Genomic DNA, 22,390 nt, shown 5'->3' with positions numbered 1-22,390 from the left:
CATATTTATACATGCCAGGAAAGACTAATGTCTGTTGTAATCCGGTGGTAGGCATACCAACAGTTTGGGAATCTTCCGGGGACCGCCGCAGCTGCGGTCCTACAGGAAAACTACCAAAGTCATAATCAGGCCATATGTTTCAGTTGACTTAGGTCTTAGCAACCCAGACCATTGATTTGAAACATAAAAAAAGCATACAAATCTCAGTTTAGAGATCAATTAAATACCCTGGATAAAACATGCTCATCATAGGGACACCTTCCGTAATTCCATTTTGTGTAGACTTTTAGGTTACAGGATGCTGACGCATTACATCCATCACTTTTTACTTCACTGTGAATCCTTATTCACCAGCCAGTTAGTTCCAGAAGTAATATAGTGTAACTCGCTGGATTTAGAAAGAATTAACTTTCTATTAATCTTAGCAAAATCCTATCACCTGGACTTAATGAAAACTGATTGTACACATACATATTTTACAGACACAAAAATGTATGATTAGAACCAAGCTGATGAGTGTACACCATGACCTGGAGAGAGAGAGAGAGAGAGACACACACACACACGCACGCACGCACACACACACACACACACCTCTCTCTCTCTCTCTCTCTCTCTCTCTCTCTCTCTCTCTCTCTCCTAATGCAATTTCACATAGGAACTTCAGACACGCTACAGGAGAAATGGCATAAAAGATTTATACCAAATTTGGCAGAAAGCTTGAACATTACTGGGAAAGTGTGCTTTTTGTGATATGGTGTAAATCCGTTCAGCCGTTTTACAGAAATTAAGCATCACAATGTATAGCTATCTTGCGATGCCATACTACAGAGAAAGTACAATTGGAGTACCCATGTACTAAACAGCAAATGAAGCAAACTGATTGTCTGGATCTCGGTCCTGTGAAACCGAGTTCTGTGATTGGCTGTCCACAACACGAAGAGAAATGTTGTGCCACCATGCTAGGATTTAGGGAATTGGTCCAAGTGTCCTGAAAATAAAAACAAAACAACATATCATTGGGCAGGATAGGGTACCCTGACCACCAGGTCCTTGTGGGTCCACCCACCCTAGGGGCCCTTGTGGATTCCCAAAGGGTTAAAGTGAAAACAAAAATTCCTGTTGCTGCAGGCTCGATGTACTCTTGCGTTAATCAGTGTGGAAATTTGCTGGAGTAACTCAAAATGACTGCTTAATTATTGCAAGATTACCATGGGACAAAAAAAAGCAATGGGGGTTGACCACCTGCAAGGGGTTTTGTGCACAGCATGGAACTAGCCGCCCGCCGTGGGGTGGGGTGGGGTCAATGCGCAGGGCCTGGCTGCAGGAGCAGAGTAGGCCTACTTAGATAAGGAGATAAATGATTACATTACATTAAAAAAAATCACAAAAAAACAAAAGGTTAATGTTAGGGTATAGTTAGTTGAAAATGTCAGTTAAGATGTTACATTTTAAACTTTAAAATACTGGACTTCCCTAGTGATAGTTGACTCAAGGAACTATAACTCCTGCCATCGCCATACACTGCTTATGATCGCTTTTATTACATCACTCATGAGATGTTCTATCATATCATCAGGAGTGCAATGCCCATTGGGCTCAAAGGGCTTAAGCCCCCCCCCTCCCGTCGTGTGTGTCAACCCGGCTGAGACAGCTTCCCAGGCATACACACACACAGTTTTTGAGCTGCCGTGTGCTGGCATCCTTCCTCTTGCAGCCACACCAAGTACTTCACAGGTCCTTAAAAAACCATTCACTTGTTAAACAGGCTTTGTTGTTTTTCACCCCTTCTTAGAGCCCGTGCATCTCCAATCTGCATATTGCCGGAAGAGTCAGCCCCTCAACCCCCGAATTTTTAGTAGCCCTCCCCCCCCCGAAATTTGACTCTAGTTGCGCCTCTGCACATCATTACTAACATCACTAATGACATCTGGAATTGCATCATTGATTACAACACTCAGCATGGCAGGGGTGTGAGTTATATTTTCTTGAGTAAACTTTAACTGGTAAATTTCAGAATTTCAGTGGTTTTTAGAGTTTAAAATTTACCTTTTTAACTGACATTTACACTGACCTATAACGTCACTTTAACCGTTGTTATATATATATATATATATATATATATATATATATATATACGAGAAAAGACAGAGCCCACAGCTATGGTGTCCTTTTAAACAGACATTTTTATTGGTCAATAGGGAGTGGCAGCGTGAAGCAACCCTTTAACCATACGCGTTTCGGCGCAGTGCGCCTTGATCACAGGTGACTTGATTCTCCCAGTGGTCACATGGTCCTTCACGCTGCCACTCCCTATTGACCAATAAAAATGTCAGTTTAAAAGGACACCGTAGCTGTGGGCTCTGTCTTTTCTCGCTGTTGCAATTGACAGGATTCTCCATTCCTGTGTGAGAGCCCGCCCTGCAGACCTGGAGGCCCCCGGTAAAATGGAGTACTATGTTGTGGATTTATGGAGGGGGCATGGCACGCTCGAGACCACACCAATCAGTGGATTTCTGTGATTATTTGGTGTTGGGAGTGAGAAGGGGAGACGAAGGAGGGGTTCCCTCTTTCTGGCAGACTCGGTGTTTCCCCTTTTAAACAAATATTCTCAGCGAGCGGCAGCCAAGTGCACTGTGCGATTCATTTTTATTTCCCTGGAACATCGTGAACACTGGCACTGGCAAGTACATAACGCTATTCAGCAACATTGAGAAAACGTAATGCCAGGACACTTATTTGAATATTGATGCATTCTGGGTAAGGTGGTCTGAAGGAAGTACCATGTGACCACTGGGACTGTAATTAAGAGAATCAACTCACCTGTGATCAAGGTGCAATGCGCCGAAACGCGTAAGGTTATAGGGTTGCTTCACGCTGCCACTCCCTATTGACCAATACAAATGTCAGTTTAAAAGGAGACCGTAGTTGTGGGCTCTGTCTTTTCCCGCTGTTGCAATTGACAGGATTCTCCATTCCTGTGTGAGAGCCCGCCCTGCAGACCCCCGGTAAAATGGAGTACTTTGTTATTTATATATATATATATATATATATATATATATATATATATATATATATATATATATATATCTGGGTCTGTGCTCCACGTTCTTTCCAGGAGAGAAAGCGCAAGCAACCAGCTCGTGGGAGTGGAGTGGTGTGGATATATATATATGTATATATATACATATATATACATATATATATATATATACATACACATCCACATCCTTCCCCCACTCTTTTATCTTAGGTAATAATTGAAAAGGTACGGTATGTATTTTCACTCAATCACAGAAATCACACAGGAAAGCTAACCTTTCTCTGCGTGCATGAACTTTGTTGTTGTCATTTTTTTCAGGATATTTTTTTGTACTTTAATTTGGCAAACTACGTCTGTTGAACAAAGAAACACAGTATTTGGGACTCCTTTTTATAACTTTGCCCTCCTTCATTAGCTTGTCAAATTTAGACGATTGCAATCAAGGAAGCTATGTGTAGATTTATCAAACGGCCAAGGAACACAGTTGACTTTAAATAGGTAGAAGTAACTAATAGTGTTATAAGAATTTAGGCAATTTGGTAACTGATCATCTCTGGAAAGTAGCCAATAAATCTATAAAAGCAACTTCAAATACTTACAGCACTCCTAAAACATATATGGCCATATTGGCAAGAACGGCGATAACATTATCGCCTTTTTAGCGACAGGAAACTGCCGCTAAAGTGGCGATAAGGGGCTTGATAATATGCTCTTGTGAATTCCAGGTTCTGGTGTGAACCTGGGCTTCTATGGAAATTCACAAGGGCATATTATCAAGCCCCTTATCGCAGCTTTAGCGGCAGTATCCTGCCGCTATAGCGGCAGATCATATGGCCCTAAGTATAATGTTTTGCAGAGAAATTCTCCCACTAGTCTAGTAAGAAAAATCTCTATGTAATCTCCTCCAACAGTGTGGCAAATTCAGTGCACAATGCATTAGTTAACACACTGGCTTAAGCAGCATTTTTGAAGAAATTAGATGATGACATCTTCCAAGAAGTCCAGACAACCTGTTTACAGGGTGTGTTGAAACCGGTTGCTACATGTTGATAGCCTCTTGTTTTCTGATTTACATCTCAGCTGTATTTATTTTCGGTTTCCATTCATTTTCGTTGGTTTGCCCCTTGCATGATATAAACCAATACGCACAGGCACGGAAGACGTCTCTTAAAAGTGTTTTTGTGTTTTCAAGTAAAGTATTTATAAAACACGAGCTTAGCTGGATGGAATGAAGTGCAATGCCATGATAAATACACAACCACATTTTGAGATTTGTGCAAAGGCTAAGCTACCATAAATTAAAAACAAAGTGAATAAAACAAAAATAAACATTATTTGGGAGAATACCAGGAGACAGGCAGATGTATACTCTATAGGGATGCAAGAGGATGTGAAATGAAGATTTCCTGTTAGTGAGTTAGTGCAGGGACTGGTTGATGGAAAGGCTTTATTTTGGGTTTCAGATCTCTTTACCAGTAGAAGGCCAAATTTCACTGCAAAACGGAATAATTGCTAGTGCTAGAACAGCGACTGGGTAAGTGAGAATAGTACTGGATTGGGTCCTTATGGACTTGTATAAATGGAGAGTTCTGGAGGCCCATCATATGTGATGGTTTGAACACTGCCCTGAACACCAGTTTCCCAACATCATGGCAGACAGCTACTATTGTTCCTATTTATAAGAAGGAAAATAAACAAGCCCTAAATGTTGTTGGCCGATCGCTGTAATTGACTCAGAAACTTAAATACTAGGCGGTATTATTTTGCAAGGAATTGAGGCTTGGGCGAATGAGAATAAGATGACTTGATTAATATGGTGCAGTTTGGATATACAGCACGACTGGGGACTCAAGAGCGATGCGTGAACTTGCACCTAATCATTGAAAAGTACACTGTAGCCAGAAAAGGAACCATATACCTTTCTTTTATGGATCTCAGTTGTGCCTTTGACCAGGTCAGCTGAACAAACCTATGCGACATTTTGAGTCATATGGGCCTACCCAAACCTATTGTGAATTTTTTATGGGTCCTTCACAGTGGGGTGACTGCTACTGTGAGGAATGACCCAGAAGGGGAGTGCACAGAACACTTCAGACTAGCCAGAGTGGTTTGTCAAGGCTCTGTCCTTGCCCCCATATCTGCTTCATATTTAAACAGGATTAACAATTTTTTGATCACTAATGGTAAGGACCTGTCAAAGGTAGCACCCCGGTGTATTTTGACAGCGCTATATGAAGATGATGCCATCTTAATTGCGTACACCCCCAATGGTCTGAGAAGCCTTGTTGATAATTTTGTTAAGTTTATTGACAAACTGGATCTTGAAACTTAGATCTTTAATGTGGTAATCAACAACATAAGGTCAGGCAAATCACTATCAAGGGAAAACCTATTATGAGAGTGAATGATTTCTCGTATCTGGAGGTGACCTTCGATGCACGGAGGTCCTGATTATCCTGCATTTCGCACAGGCGTCTCCTTTTAAACCAATCTGTGAGGGTGGTTTTGACTTAGCCAGAAAGGGGAGGAGCAAACCTGTGCGGTTTATCCTCGAAAGATACAAATGTGAGTGTGTTCCAGTTTTATCCTATGGGCAGCCCTCTGGGGCTATCGAAATTCTGCAAAGATGCAACAGGAGGAGAATCGCTTTTGAAGGCGTATGCTCAGGGCCGGACTGGGAACCACAACCGGCCCTGGCAAAGTGGTCGGCCGGCCCTCCTCCCCACTCGAGGGGGTTGGAGGTGCCGCCGAGCTCTTTGTTGGGGCCGGTTTTCGGCTGATTTGGTACAGGGTGATTTTGCAGCTATGCTTCAAAAAGGCCCTGTAACAAAAACGGCCTCCAAGGGGCCCAAAACCAGCCCCCACCCGTGCGACACACCGGGGGATTGCCCGGTGCCAGTCCGGCCCTGCGTATGCTAGGACTTTCACCATCCAGTCCACATTATTGTATTATAAAATATTAACTTTTATTCCATTTGCGCTTCAGAAAGTGGTGGTTGCAGCACGTATCCTGTCAAAAATTCATTACTGCTGTGGGCTGTTTCTCAGTATACAATTACGATTCCGCAAAAAAATGCAGGTACTCCAAAATGCAGCAGCTCGTCTGCTGCTTGCCATCCTGAAACATCAATCAGTGGCTCATGCCCTCCCAATTTTGCACTGGTTAACAGTTAAAAGACGAATCTAATTTAAGGCCCTCTGCATCACATTTTAAAGCGCTACATGGACTTGGCCCGATTACTTTACACGCAGTTTCAGGTGGTATTTCCTAGAGAGACAGCTGCGCCTAGTGGCCTCCTCTAATCTGGTAATCCCTAGGGCCAAAACTGCCCCATGGGGTGGGGGAGAAGTTTAGTTGGGGGGCACAGCTAGACTGTGGAACTCACTCCCTCTGGCACTCAAGAAGGAACGCAACCTTTTGACGTTCTGCAAGTTCTTAAAAACCTGGCTCTTTAATAACTAGCCCAAACGCACCAATCCAGCATCCCCTTCTGGTAAGCTAATACTGCAGAGCCGCCACGCCTAGATGCCATTGGGTATTAGTGCTTGTTACAAATCAAAATTTCATTATACATGAGGAGCTGGGGCTTCCTTAGATCGAGGATTCCATCAACTTAGCACCACTCCCCCTTTGGATTTCAATCGCATGGTCATTACTGATTGTTTAGCCTGTGAGCCGGCCACAAAATTGGAAGGCTAAGCTATAATAAGAACCTTACGGAAGTATTGTTTTAGACTTCAAATGTTTACTTCACCACACTTGATAGTCAAGGTAGACACACAACACTTCTGTGAAGAGGAAGAATATAAAAAAAAACATTGTCATGAGACTATGATATGATACAAACTTGCAATGGCATAAAACCCTATTTTGAATTTGTGAAAAAAATACCTGGGAAAGTTTACTGCTAACAACATTTCTGCTGGGTAACATCAGGAGTCATTTGTGCTTCCCCTTGGCTACTATGGGCCATATGTATCATAGTTCCGTTTTGCGAATTCTAAATAGCGATTTCTAAGGAATCGCTATTTAGAATTCGCAAAACGGTATGTATGTAAAAAATCGCTTCTTTTTAGCGATTCCTTAACATTCCTAAATTGTAATTAGCAAATTGCTAATCGCAAATTTCCCATTCATTTCTATGGGCCAGGAGGCCCATAGGAATGAAGGGGAAATTTGCGATTAGCAATTTGCTAATCGCAAATTGTGAATATTTTCAAGGGTGCAGGGGTGTCTCAAGAACACCCTGCTGCACCCCTGAAAATGACATGTGGGGGCATAATGGCGCACATACATGCCCTAAGGGCATGTATGAGCGTCATATGGCACCTTTGGTTTAAAAAAAAATGTTTTTTAAAAAGAATTCGCAACTTACCACCAACTAGAAGTTGGTGATAATTTGCGAATTCTTATGGCCATTTTTGAATTATTTTTTCTTTGATACATTGCATTTAAGGAATCGCAAAATTTGCGATTCCTTAAGTGCAATCGCAAAATAAGGAATAGCAAATTTTGCGATTCCTTATTTTGCAGCAAATATGTTTCATACATACCATTTAGCAATTTTGCATGCGAATTTCGGCCTTTGCGAATGCGAATTTGCTTGATACATATGGCCCTTGGAATCATTGTCTATTTTAATCTGCCCCCGTGGCAAGGATTCCTTTCGGATTTTGACACGTTTTTACTTTTTCTGTAAATATTATGTGTCCCGTAAGTATACATTTTTATTACCAATTTTAGAATTAAATGGTTTTCATCAGCACAAACCTGCACTTTATTTTTTACATGCTAGCCAGTCCCCTGATGTGTTCTAACGTTGGCAGTTTTTAACAATGTGCCACTCATGTGTGCAACTCGGTTTTTGATCTTTTATGAGATTTTAGCTCTGATGTATGTGTATGATGATAACTGTATTTTTGTGCTATCTTGTTCTTTTATGGATTTTTCTAGATTCCGAAAGAAAGATTTCAAAGAAAGAAATAAACAGTATAGTAGCTATTATAGCTGAAACAGTCAAGTTTTTAAGACTTTTCAAAGGGCCAGGTCAATACAAGAAGCAAAGATTGGCAGAGGGAAAGAGGGCCTAATTTCGAGTTTGGCGGAGGGGAAACCGTTGTGTTTACACTGATAGATACCCTACCGACTCTGCTGGTGGAAACCATAGACCAGGGCCGGCTTTAGCACTGGAGGCGCCCTGTGCGACAATGTTTGTTGGCGCCAATGACCACCTCTACCACAGATTCACTCACTAGCACCCTTTAGCAGTGACCGAGTATCCATAACCACACTCTCTCAGATGCATTGAATTAGTTATATAGCGCCACTCATACCAGTGTAGAGTGTCAGAGCACTTTGCATCACATACATTGCACAGAGACAATCAATCATATGTGTGTAAATCAATATATAGGACATGCTAAATAAGCCAATGGACTAAAAGTGCAGGAGTAACATGTCATCCATACTGGTAGGCACTATAGTTAAAGAGTGCTTGGTGTGGAGAAGCAAACATTCAGAGTCGAAAAAGAAACAGCATAGTTGGGTGTTTCCTTTAATAATAAGAATCGATTTCTAGCCAAATTAACCCTTTATGCAACGTTAATCAATGTTCTAATGTATACTTTACAGTGTGTACACAGTTCTATGATGAAAGTTAATAGCTCATTGTTGAATATTAGGAATTTAAGTTGTAAATTGCAAGTAACAAAAGCAAGTCTCTTTTAAAAATGGTAACCTGCTGATCTGTTTACATGATATGCACTCTGTAATCTACTTGGTACACATTCTTTGCAGCAGGCATATTAACCCCCAACACTAACTTCACAAAAGTCAAAACCTCAACTATACAAAATGCTGATCTCTCTCCAGGAAGATAATTAATCACATGAGTTATCTTAACATTTTTGTGAGGCCTGGTAATTGCCGGAGGAAAGAAACGCTGCAGCAGGTGCTTGAAAAATATACTAAATTTGCAAACACGGCGCCTCCAGGACGCCAGCACCCGGTGCGGTGGCACCAGTCGCACCGCCCTAGAGCTGGCCCTGCCATAGACCATTGGCACCATAGAAACCTCAAAATGTCGTCCATATTTAAGGCAGACAGAAGTTTTGAGATACTTTTTTCCTGTCCAGCACCGCCAGAAAAATCCTAGCAATCTCGATGAAGAAAAAATAACAAGCATTTGCAATGCAATAAGTCTTGCCTTGCTAAATGTTTGAGCTATTGGTGTTGCATTATTATTAGCAATGCCAATAGCTCAAACTTTAATAATGCAAGCCTTATTGCATTGCAAATGCTTGTTGGACTAGCCGTTTCCCCTTTAGTGCTGTAAGGATGGGCTCAAAACATATGACACGTTAGTAGCTAAAGATCCTGTACTGGCTGAAGAGTTCACACATCATATGGAACTTTTGACAGCCCTGATTGAATAGAATAAGCCTGTTAGACTAATATGTTTGCTCGGCGAATACATCACTTTGTTAGGGAGCTCAGAGGCTTTAAGCATCTCTGTAGAATTGTATGAAAAAGCCTTGTAGAATGGACAGCAAGCACAAAGAACTACAGAAGCTGGACCTCGCACATGAAGGCTTTACCAAGGCGGGCTGAAGCCCAGCGGATCAAATAAACCTACTGAGTTACTTCCTGGCAAGTGGGTGGAAGAAAGGGTTCCTGTCAATGGGATCAGCAGAAACAGCACTTGGAGAGGAGACTTTTCTTCTGAAGGGCAGAACGCCGCCCAGCGCCTGGGTGCTCCAAACACAACTCTCAGCTTAACCTCACTAACCTTTTGCTCTGCACTGGAGGTCAGCAGAAAAGCACCCTGACACGATTGGTTTTCGGAGTCCGCTGTTAAAATGTTAGTTACTCAGTGACAACCCTCGACGTCAAAGGAATGCAGGCTGGGAGGCTGCGTCTGCGGCAGCTCCCAGTTCTTATACGGGTCGTCTCTCGTTGTCAAGTCGAACAGCTCCAGGGGCATGACGTGCATTGTGCGCAGTTACTAGTATCTCTTAGACAGGGAATAGCCCTGTTTCTTCTTGAAATAAGATAGCATCCAGTTTCCTGGCTTTTGTTAGTGTTTTTCACCTCTGATAAACAATGTCTGAACTATAAATCTTATGTTAAAGGTGCCCCATACGAGAGGGGCTCGTCCTTTCGTTGCTACCTAAAGTGTTTTGTGAAGTGTTGCCCTGTAGTAGTATTGCGGAAAACATAACTACAAAAAATAGGAACACAACTTCAAGGTAGAGTGAGCTACTCACAAATGGAATGTTACAAATTGAGGGGACCCCATGCTATGTGGGACACTTTAAACCAGATAAGGGGGTTATCTATTTGGGTCTGGCCTACAGCGCACTTATGCTGCTTTGTCAGCCTCATGTTGTCCAAAAAATCCCGATAAAATACGTAGAAACGCATATGCATAGAGGGGCTTTTGGTCAACCCACGAATCTATGGGTCTACTCAAATGTAATTTAAAATTTGCTTCCATCAACCCCTGTCTACAGCATGTGGGAGTGGGTCTGCACGCTTCAGACAATGGCCCTCTTCACGGTGAGTAATACATTTAGCACTTTTACATGTGCACATCCTCCTTGAAAGAAGTGCACTTTAGTGTCAGCTGGTGACCAATCTCTGCTTTCATTTCTGGTTTAGGGCGTATTTTGGAGCTTAGTGGGCGAGATACTGTCACAGACGTCAGAGGCATGCTGATGTGCAAGAACCCAGAGTTGGCCGCGCTGCTGTGATGAATGGAAGAGCGCGCTGCATGTGTCAAGTGATACTGAGTCACACTCGGCAGCTGGGAAGGATGTTTGTGACGGAATCAAAACAACTGTTTACATAACGGAGAAAATAGTGTTGAATGCTGCGGTTAGTTTAACCCTTTGCGTGCTCGTGACGGAACCGTTCCGTCACGAGCCTCAGGTGGGCTGTGCTGGTGACGGAACGGTTCCGTCACGGCCCGCACGCCGCGCCTGCGCGGCGCGAATTCCGCGCCTGCGCTGACGTTCTAAAGAGCGGGCGGGGCAGTGACGGAACCGTTCCGTCACAAGCACAGCTCACCCGAGGGCCGTGACGGAGTGGTTCCATCATGTGTACAAGAGCGCCGCGCGGCCCCGCCTCCCCCTTAGCGATGCGGCGGAATAGCCGCCGCAGCTAACGGGTTAAATGAGCATCCTTAAGCGGTGAGGTTAAACCATTTCAGATGCATCATAAACATATACATATTAAATATACAATAATAATTAGAAACAAAACCGTTAAAACCCATTCCCCCAAATTAAACCCCTCGCTTGGTGTTTGTGAAGTTAATGGCAGATTCAAAATCAGGCAAGGATAATGTGATAGAAGGGGGTTCATTTTACAGCCTGTCACTCACTCGGAGCAGGAAGGGGACCCCGCTATTCTTACCCTCCTCACTTTCAAAAGCTTCCATTCTAGCCTCTGAACTCATTCACCATGGCATGCCTCTGCACCCGCATCCGAGCTGGCCTCCAAAGTTACTACAGAGGAGCCCATAACATGACACCATAGCATGAAATAACATGGCATGTGTCCTTGCTAGCACATATTCAACTGGGAGGTTCTTGGCACTATGTAACAGATGTCTATTGTTATCCAACTATATGGTACATCCTTCATCCATCTTAGGGGTGTGACAGGCTTTATGGACTGACAACATGTGATGGGGAGATGTCACACAGAATTACGCATTAGTGAACGGAACCACCAGAAGCAACCATGTAATGGGGGACACCACATTCCAGCCCTGGGCTTCAACAGGTGCAGCGGCAATCAACCAAGACTACAACACCCATAATGCACTAGGTCATTGAAGCACAGGAATGGAGCAGAATATACTTTATGACATCTGGTAAACTTGTTTTCAAATCAGTGTGTGTAGAGCTTTGCCACAAATGAGAACTTTCACAATGTTGCCAAGTGGTAGCGTACTTTTTCCTAGACCAGTGTAACGCTGGTTAAGACAATCATACACAGGCAGTCTCTTTCTTCATGCAACTGAGACGTGACACTGGTGCGATGCGACCCGCGCAGCCTCTCCTGTTTGTATGGCATGATCAGAGAGCCTGGGCAAGCAGAGAGTACAGACAACCACGCCACAAGTGTAGTGTGAAATAAAGACAGAGCCCTTACCAGACTGCGCGCAGGTGAGGCGCCCACGCGTCCTGTCCCGCGAGTCCACGCGTCCTGTCCCGCGAGTCCACGCGTCCGGTCCCGCTAATCCACGCGTCTCGGCGCCCTGCGCCTCTGCTGGGAAGCGGAGAGCAAAATGTTTCAGAAACCAAAGGCACACAAACACACCAAGAGCACACAGTAAGCAAACCCCGGGAACGAGCTGCCACTCCCACCTCCGAGAGCTGCCTGTGAACGGGGTGATTTACAACATAAACTATCCGCAGGAATGCCTGGAGTACAAAGAGCTGGCGTTTACAGCAGCCCGAGACAGGCGGGTGACAAAGAGACAGCGCCGCTTCACATCGCTGCCCTGGACCAGTGCTGCTGCTGGCAGTGTCCCTGCACGCCCCCTTCATGCTCAATCCAGAGCCCTCTGGTTTATAATGGATGCACACCACAGAGGAGCAGGGCAAGGGACTGTGGCAGCGGCAGGGAGGCGAACACGCGCTGCTGCGCGTGCTAGCCACAGACGGGAATGGGCATAGCAAAGGCAGGACATGTGCCCGCCTTTGCCCAATTGCGTGCCTTTTTTTTTTTTTTAAACATGCGAAACCCAATGGCTGCCAGCGAACGCTTGACCCATCTTTCTGCTTATTACCAGGAAAGGTGCTATGTTCACCAGTGCCTGCGTGGGTCCTGTAGCCGTCAGCGCGAATTTGACTTTTCCCCAGTCCAGTGCGACCTAAAGTAACCTTTTAAGCGCTCCTTGTTTCTAAGAGTTTTACTGCATTTATTTCTTCAAAATTCAATATCTCAACTTCTACACACTGGATTTTTTCCGTTTTGCTCTCAATTTACTCTGATAAATATTCTCTATTTAACTAAACTGTTGTGGAGTCTTTTTGTGGTGTTTTTACTGTGTTACTGTATTGCACAAATAATTTACACATTGCCTTCTAAGTTAAGCCAGCCCAATCCGTGCCAAGCTACAGGTTAAGTACAGGTTAATTTTGGATTGTGTTGTGACTTACCCTGACTAGGATTGCGGTTCCTACTTGGACAGGGTGCCTACCTCTGCCAACTGGAGACCCAATTTCTAACACCAACCTTTAATGAATAATACAAAGAGAGCAGGATTTGGGTAACTCCACTTCAGCCATTGCTTTGGTATAATGTAATTCATAACTTAGATCAGCCGCCAGGCTTATTGCTGTCTTACCATTATGCATTTTGGATGTATTATTCTGCCTCTAATTGACTCTGAGCCTATTGAAAATTCATGGGGTGCATTGTGTTTAGCTTGAGGTGGGGACTATTTGTTGATTGCAAAACCATCTTCAAAAGAAAGCGTTTCCCTCTAAAATCAACATTTTCTGCTACGTAACCAAATGCTTACTTGAAGTATGATGTAAACAAGTATTTAAATGATATGTAATTCAGGTCTTATTTTTAAAGACAGTCTTGATAATAGTTCAAGCAAGCCTTTCTTATTTTAATGGTGGGCCTGGATTCTCTGCATAGTTTTCACAAACTATTAAAGAGGCAGCATTACTGCTGAGGCAAAGGACTTTTTATTTATGGACCTTTAAGTGAATACATTCTGGGTCAGTAACATTCCACATTGTGATAAGGGCAGCAAAAGAGAGACACTCATTCGTTTACATACCACCTATAGAAGCTGGAGCAAGGCTTTGAAGTGGAGGCAAACATTTGTGAAACCTGCATTGAGTCCTTACTAATAACTTTACATATTGTGTGGAAGATCAATAATTAACTTTAATTTTACTCTCAAATGCATATGCAAAAGTAGTGGTAGTATTAAATCGAGTGCGGCAAGACACTTTAATTAGAAAAAAAGCACAAGATTGCACAACCCAAATTGCAAGCTTGTGAAAATGTAAAATTACTTCCTGGAGCTGGAATATGCAAAGGAAAAGGAGATTTTGTTTAAATAAAAGTCTTAAAGAATGTTGGTGTTGATTGTGGAGAAATTAATTGGGGAAACAAAGAAAGACTAAATTGCTGCTCGTCGTCATTAAGAAAGACTAGTTTGTATTGTGATAATGTGGTCAAATCAAGCTAATTGAAAGAATTTGTGGCATGTAGATATCCACCTGTTGTGATTGGTGGAGTTAACTGTTAGTTTGACGTTTGGAACAAAAGATATAAACGCCATTACCGCAGGTCTAGTGGTATTTCTGTTATCAAAGAAATTTCCATTCTCACGTGAACAGGACACAAACACTACTTGAGTGTGTTTAAGCTGAAATAACTACGCATACAAAGGAGGTTATTGCTTTTAAATTGAAGCATTCATATAATTCGTGTTAATCCCTTTTTATTACTTATGATAAATATTGTTCTTGAGGAAGGAAAGTGAAACAAATCGCGAAAAGCGATGAGCTGCTTATATGAAGACGCAAAATTATGTAACTAATTGCTTATAAATTAAAACTCAGAGAACATTTTGAAACAAGAAGAGAATTAAGTAAATGCAACCTTGGATCAATTCCAAACACGTCACGCCTTCTTTACTTTTCATGTTATGTCCAAAAGACACTAGTACTATCTAAAAAGACAAAATCCTTACCTTGCTCAACTTCTCCGGACATACAATTCTGAAACTGAATTAAGTCTGACTATGCTCTCATAGGTCTTTAATGCTGCTTTCAGGGTTTCTGCCTGTATTTGACCTGTAACTCCTATCTGGGACCACCATATCAATGGTAGTCCAGTTCTATGAAGTGGCATAACACAAAGGGCCTGATTCAGATTTTTTTTTTTTAAACGCAGTTTATTGGTTTTATAAACAAAACATACAGTCATCCTTATATAAGAGCTTCCATCGCATCTGCAGAGCAGCAATCCGTAATCCCCCCAACAGTTATACTATACATGGTATGTTTGATATATCATTTCTTCATAAACAATGCTCCGAGTGTAGCAGAACCCCCAGTTCCACATCTCTTTTCCTAGGTTCTACTAAAACAATAACTTCTTTCCCCCCTCCCCAACTTCCCACCCCCGACGCAGGGGACCATGTCCATTCTCTTTTAATGTGCGTATACAGGAGTGGCTATGTGTTGATCTGTACGATGTACCTGTCATATTTCGGGGCTGATCTTCCATTATCGAGCTGCTCATCTCAACTATCGTGTGCCTCGTGTTCCCGTAGTGCCTACACTAGTGTTTCCCACGCCGCTGCAGCTTCTAGTGCCTTGTCATCGTTTCACCGGCGCGCTAGCTGGAATCTTAGTGTGCTTTCACTAGTGGCCCATTTCAAAAACTCATCCCTCCATCTTTTACTAATGTGACCCATTCGTGCCTTCCAGTGCTTCGTAATTTCACGTTTTGCCAGTATAAGTCCCATATCTATAAATGTACTGGTAATCTTGTTCTTGGATGTGTGGGGGAACCAGTGTAGTATACTAGTAGCCATATCAAACTCTAGCTGCCTCTCCGTTATCATGTTCAAGGTGTCACCCACCTCCTTCCAATAGTGTCCTACCATCGGGCAGGACCATAGCATATGATCTAGTTCTACTCCAGCTCTCGTGCATCTGGGGCATGCTGCCGCATCAACCTTAAAGTATTTCCGGATTTTCCCAGGTGTTAAGTACGCTCTGTGGAGCACGTAGAAATGCACAAGTTGGAACCTTGCATTCCTCGTGCTCTTCCAGGCTCGCCGTATTATCTGTGCCCAGGCTGACTCCGGAATATCTTTACCTATGTCAGTTTCCCACTTTCCTTTCAATGCATCTAGGAGTTGTAGGCTCTCATTGAGCATTCTAGAATACAGGCACGTCACCGCCTTAAAGGTCCCCGCCGCCATCATGGTGTACTGGCAGGCCATCGACGTCTTGGGTTCCATCAAAGGGCCTGATTCTGATGCGGTTAGGAAAGCATTCCCACCTAGGGCCTGATTCTGATGCGGTTAGGAAGGCCTCCTAACGTCATTTGCTCCTTCCAAATAGGATCGGGAACGTGTCTTCCCGACCGAGGGCCCAATTATGATGCGGTTAGGAACATATGCTCCCATTGAAGTCAATGAGAGTCCAACCAAATCGTATCAGGAAGCATCCGGATGCCTCGTACTCGGTCGGTCGGACTCTCCTGATCCGAGTGGGTCGGAAACTATTTCCAAACCGAATGGGTCGGGAAGCTTTCCAACCAGCATCAGAATCAGCCCCAAAATGTTGGGGAGACCCTGTAGATTGTGATGACAGGCCTATGAGACACCTATGTTTCATAGATATCCATAGGATGTATACTGAATTTGGGCCCCTGAATGTTACACCGCCCTGCCCCCTCCTCCCCTCACCCACCTGGCAGGGACTGCAGGGGTCTGTGTTACACCCTTGGTTCTATGGACATTTTTCTGCTCCCACCAAAGTTATAAAGGGGATAACATTGTATTACCATCACTTTTCCAAGCTATTTTGCGTTTATAGATCACTGAAAGAGATAGCACCCATTTGCTTCACATCTTGGCTACTGCAATTAATAAACACAATTATTGGTTTAACAATTCAGTTTTTACTGATCTATTTCAACACATTAGCCCCCTTGATATCTCTGGTGGTCCTCCCCCCCATCTGTAGCGCCTCCTTTATTTATTTTGTTTAAGTGAAATCATGGTACCTTTTCTCACACTTGCATACATTTATAATTTGGGAGTATCTTTATTCTCTTCTGAACCGCTAATAAAAATACTAGAATAGAGATGATGAACTGGAGTAAGTAACACAGTACAATGGTATACTTAACCCAATTAAAAAAATACATATGAAAAACGAACTTCCACTGTAGATTTACTCGTAACTCAGTAGAAAGAAGTGATGAGCCAGTGTTGCCTAGGCTACAGATGAGCAGATGTTGTTGAGTACTTTCAATATCATGTTCTCATAAAGTTCGAATCTAATAACCAAAAGACACACGTTCTGATACCTTGTGAGTCCTTTTAATTACGTTTTTTTCAGGGGACAGTTAGAGAGAGCGTTCCCACTGGGTGAATAAAATGCAAAAATAATACTTTATAGTTGGAGCCTGTGTCCACACCCAGTTTCATAGCCAATGTATAGAAACCCTAAGAAGCCATAGCAATGACAGGAAGCAAGATACATAAAATACGTCTAGTGTAACATAGTGGCACGTTCAAGGAATAGAAAAATACATAGGAGGGAGGAGATGTGGCCTAAAGGACACAGCAGGCGATTTAGGGATTGGGAACCATGCAAGCGTCCGATCAACATCCTGTGATTCTAGACAAATCACTTAACATCCTAGTGCCTGAAATAAAACATTAAAAAAACGGACTTTGTATAACTCTATAGTGCTCTTGAGCTAAAAACTGCAAGAAGAAAATACGGTCCTACTTACAGTAAAACTTGTATAGGGTGTGAGACTGGCAGATGACTCAACACACACTTCAGATTATACTTCTCAGATGAAAACATATAGTCTGGCTAGTTAGCACTGCCAGTGTATCTTATAAAATCACCGGAAACTCAGCCTGCCATGTACTCACTTAGTTCGGACAGCTCTTCCTGAAACATCCACCGTGATCCAACATCCGAGGGGAGGGGGCGCCGCAGTTCACCGGCTTCCTCGGCTCCACCACCAGCGCCGGAGTCCTCGAACTCGCCCGAATTTGCAGGACCCAGAGACTAAAAGGTCAGAGGGCACGCGCCACACCTGCGAAGCCCCCCGAAGGCGCTTTAAATACTGACGCTTGTCGCCCCATTCTCCGCGTTCAGGCTGCGCCGTGATTCAGCCAGAGAGCGCAGTGGGCTGGAGTTACTGGCAGCCAGGGATTTAGAAGGCAGGGGTGGAGGGTGGGCGGACTGCGAGGTTTTCATATCCCAGCAGAAGTTTGTGATTCTAAGCATAATTATATGTCAGCACCGCAGCTGAGTCGGCTTAAAGCCAAAACAAACCCACCGAAGGACTTGCGCAAACTCGCGCACCACTTCTTGAGAAGGGTGCGACCGGCGCGCAGGTCTCCAGAGGAGCCAAGTTACGGTTGAGGAATTCACGGCGAGTTCCTGTCTGTGGAACTCTCCTCACGGGAAAGGAAAGCAAAAGGTGAAAGTGAACATTCCTACAGGCAAGACCTTTTAGCTGACGACATTTTTGTTTACAATCCTAATGGGCACGTGCGCTCTCACCTCTATGGCTTGGTCTCAACAATGATGGCTGCCTGGAGTATTAATTAGCACTGCTTCCATTGCATTAGTCTCTGATCTGAACATTGTACCAGCCGACAACCCATTAAGCTAATTCGTTCTCTGTTGCACCTTACATTGTAACTCCATGTTAATGTCCTGGTTACTTACCGGTAAACTTTATTACTCAGTGTCCAGGTCTTCCTCGTCACAGTCCTTACAGAACGCAGCGGCAGCCCCCCCCCCTCCTCCGCCCACTGAATGAATGACTTTGTGCGGTCAATCAAAACCATTACACAACACGTCATATTTTTAAAAGTACAGGAGAAAAAATAATACTTTTAGAAATGTAAAACAATAAATCAAAAAGTTAATATTTTTTATTAAAAATCTGCATTTGTTTATGTTTATAAAATAAGCCAGAAATTTGTAAAAAAAACCTGTTATGAGCAAAGCAAGTCAAAAGTTCAGTATTGTCCGAGCCTCCACAACCCCGGCCCAGCTTTCTACGTAACTCCGGAGGGTGCTCCTAACTCGGCGTGTGGAGAGTTGCCCTTCAATAGTGTGCGAGTGTGGTAAATACATTTCCCAAAGCTCGCCATATGATTTACAGTGTTCAAAGTATAAAGTTGTTGGACTGCCTCTTTTGCTGTACGGGTGCCCAGTTGAAGGAGGATTGGTCTAAGGTAAGTTCTACGAGCTGGCTGAGGGGCTGGACAGCAACATAGAATGTGGGCCAAGGATTCTCGTTTGTAATTGCAGAAGCGGCACTCCCTAATACACGGCCTTGGGTTCGTGGTTGGATATAGTTCTTTTTAAGGAAGAGGGTGTAAGCTAGGATCCTGTGTAAGGCTTGCCTCCCCACGGCCTGCCTAAGGTGGAGTGTATGGCTGGACTGTGTGTGTGGGAGGCTTTGGGTCTCATGAAAGCCTCTTGCTGCCAGGGATTCCATGTCCAAAGTGCGAGAGCGTAGCCGCAATTGCTTTTTTATTGTTGCCTTGATGATAGCATAGTTGGTTAAACTGGGGTCCCAATTCTCTGTAGCAAGCTGCAGGTGATCTTTGGCTAAGGAAAGACAGGCAGACCATGGGTTGCTGGTTTGTAGGAAAATAGATTTTAAAACCGCCTTCTTAGAGTTTATGGGGGCCGCCGTTGTTAAGAAAAAGTATTTCGAGAGAGTCGCCAGCTCCTCTAGTTTTTGTTGATTGAGATCAAATTCCAAACAAATTAAGGTGTTCCTGGTGCAAGCTGGTAGGCGGAATATCTTATTGTAGGCTGAGCAATGTATTTTTTCCAGGTCTTGCGCTAATTTCCCTGGGAATGCCTGTTGCGCGTAATTGAGGGACGGTAAAAGTTTGGCCCTCAGGACTCTTTGTATGGCCATAGTTGTGGGGCTATCCAGTGTCGTGTATAATTTGCAAAGGGCATAGGTGGCCATTTTCCCCTTCTGCTGCTGTTTGTGGAGGTGCACCGGTGGGCGGCCCGATTCGCTGATCCAAACCACCAAGTAGTTGTAAGATTAGACACAGTCCAGAGACTGCGTGACCAGCCGCCACTTTGCCACCTTTTTCCTCGGGTAATGGCCAAAAATTACTATTTTAGACTTTGTTGAATTAGCGACCAGCTTGTTCTCAGCGTTATATACCGAAAGGGCCGTAAGCGCTTTTTGAAGACCTATTTTAGTATGGTCAAGAAGAACCTGATCATCGGCGTACTGTAGCAGCTGTATCTTTGTGAGGCCAATCCTGGGCGTGGCTAGTGAGGCTCCATGCAGTGCCCGGCCCATGTCCGCAGTATACAGATTAAAGAGCATCGGGGCCAGGACACATCCCTGCTTTAGCCCCCAGGCCGTGGTCATTTTTCCTGTGGCGGACTGACTGGTGAGTTTGACCCTTACCCAGGTACGCGAGTATAGTGATTTAATGGCTTGTAATAGGGGTGGACTGATGTTCCAGCGAGCCAGTTCCTGCCAAAGAATGGATCGGTCTACACCATCGAAGGCCGCAGAGTAGTCGATAAAGCAGGCAAAAAGCGGCGGGGTCCAATGGGACACCGCCTGATGGGCTAGATATGACAGGGCAACAATGTTATCCACAGTTGAGCCCCCTGGTCTAAACCCGGTCTGATAAAAGGGCAGAAGTCCTTGCGCCTTAACCCAGTCCTGTAATTCCGCCAAAAGTAAGCTTGCATAGGCCTTGCCCTCGATGTCCAGGAGGGCGATCATTCGGTAGTTTCCAGGGTGAGAGTTTGGCCCTTTTTTATATATTGGTTGCAACAGTGAACCCCTCCAGGAGTCTGTGACATCCCCCAGTAGCCTACATTCGTCATATAATTGCACCAAGGTGTCTGACCAGAAGTCTGTATCGTCCCTGAAGAGGGAACCTGGTAGACCACTAGGGCCGGGGGCTCCGTTCTGTCGTATCTTTTTTAGAATTAAACGGACCTCCCCTTTACTTGGGAAAATTGAAGCGGCTGGAGGGACTGCCGGCTCTGCTAGGGTGTTTCCATGTTTCTCTCCAGATGTTAAGGCTCTGTTCTGCGGAGTGCCGTTTGGGTCATCGGTGTACAGTCTTTTTACGTGGGCTGTCGATGTAGCTGCATTAAGAGGATTCCTTCTGTTTGAGGTCCCTTGGAATAGTTGGTTTAGATATCGCCAGAATTATTGGGATTTACACGGTGCCAATAGATTACAAATTTTCTGCCATTTTGCCTCAGTGAGTTCACGTTTGCCCTTCCAAACCTGTTGTGAATAATTTTTAGCGGCTAATTTAAGTTCCTTTTTGGGAGACTCTAACCTGGTTTTTTGATAGGCCCTTTGTTTGGCCTTTAAGTGTTTAGCGCATTGCTTTATCGCTGGAACTCGACCCAGGACGTATGTTGGATTTCGTGGGATGCTATATGTGATGTTCCCCCGCAGCAGTGTGGCCAGTGCATACGCAAGTTTGTCCCATTCCCCTATACGACCACAATTAGTGGGGCCGGTCTGCCATCCGACCCATGATATTTTCCATAAAGCAAATTCATTGGTTGTCTTTGCCCCCCATTTAATCCTTGTAAGGAGCCTATACTGTTCTTCACACTGGGATGCTCCAATGCAGGGGACAGTATGGCGGATGCCTGTTCTGATGGTTAAGTTCAGAGTTAAGGCGGCATGATCACTTTCACTTCGTGGAAGCATCTAGAAGTTTAGCATGTATTTTTGTAGCCTCTCACCTAGTAGAATGTAGTCTATGGTGGTCTGGGTGTTGTAAGTGGGTGCGTGAAATACCCATGGCTTGCCCTTTGTAGATAGGGAGTGCGTGGTGGCCAGGTTGTGTGCCCGTGCCCGCATAAAGGCATTAAACTTCCAAGCGCTCCCAACGGAGTGACTTCCCGGCACTTCCTCTCCTATTTTATGCATGTTGAAGTCCCCAAGGATGATAGGTTCCATAGACGAAAACTGTGTGAGCAAAGACTCAATCTGTGCAATCAGTTGAGTAAGCTTGTCCTTGGGGGCCGGCCGTGGGGGTTGTAATATACATTGATTAAGAAAAGGGATAGGGGACCCTCACCCGTATTAAGACCTTTCAAGATCCCGGGCAGGAGCATGTTAGAGTCGTTCTTTATCTCAGTGAAGTGGACTTTCAAGGCATGTCTGATGTATATGGAGATACCCCCCGCAGGACGCCCAAATATAGTGCCTTTGATTGCAGGTTTGAATAATTCCGCATAGCCTCCTATTGGAATGGACATGGTTGACCATGTTTCTTGAGCGCAGAATAGATCAGCCTCTGCGAGGAGCGTGGTCGTCGAAGTACTTTGCAGAACCTTTGTCATCCCTGCGACATTCCAGGTCATTATGTTTAGTGATTGGATGTTGGCAGAAAAAGGCCTGGGCAGAGCAAGGCTGTTGTATGGGATGAGCCAGGCCTTTGTCAATCCGGACCCCTCACTTTAGGGGGCCCTGAGTTTTGTTGGCCAAATTGGCTGCGACCCACCCCCAATAGGCCGAATTTGGAGAGGGTGGGGAGCAAAAGGGGGTGGGAGTTTTCGATGTAGAGA

The 22,390-nt window shown here is 44.2% G+C and overlaps 1 protein-coding gene across 1 annotated transcript in view; it reads right to left on the bottom strand.

The window, feature by feature from the left end:
• OSMR (oncostatin M receptor) overlaps positions 1-18,216 on the bottom strand; it is a 357,357-nt gene extending 339,141 nt beyond the window's left edge. The window contains exons 1-2 of the mRNA XM_078674982.1: positions 17,713-18,216; positions 12,204-12,320 (exon numbers count right to left, since the gene is read on the bottom strand). Coding sequence (XP_078531108.1) covers positions 12,204-12,320; positions 17,713-17,740 — 145 coding nt within the window. The 5' untranslated portion in view covers positions 17,741-18,216. The remainder of the gene's footprint in view (positions 1-12,203; positions 12,321-17,712) is intronic.
• Positions 18,217-22,390: the final 4,174 nt, after the last annotated feature.

This window comes from Lissotriton helveticus, chromosome 2_1 (assembly GCF_964261635.1).
Source record: "Lissotriton helveticus chromosome 2_1, aLisHel1.1, whole genome shotgun sequence".
In the NCBI taxonomy this organism is placed as follows: domain Eukaryota; kingdom Metazoa; phylum Chordata; class Amphibia; order Caudata; family Salamandridae; genus Lissotriton; species Lissotriton helveticus.
This window is presented reverse-complemented; position numbering and strand designations above follow the sequence as displayed.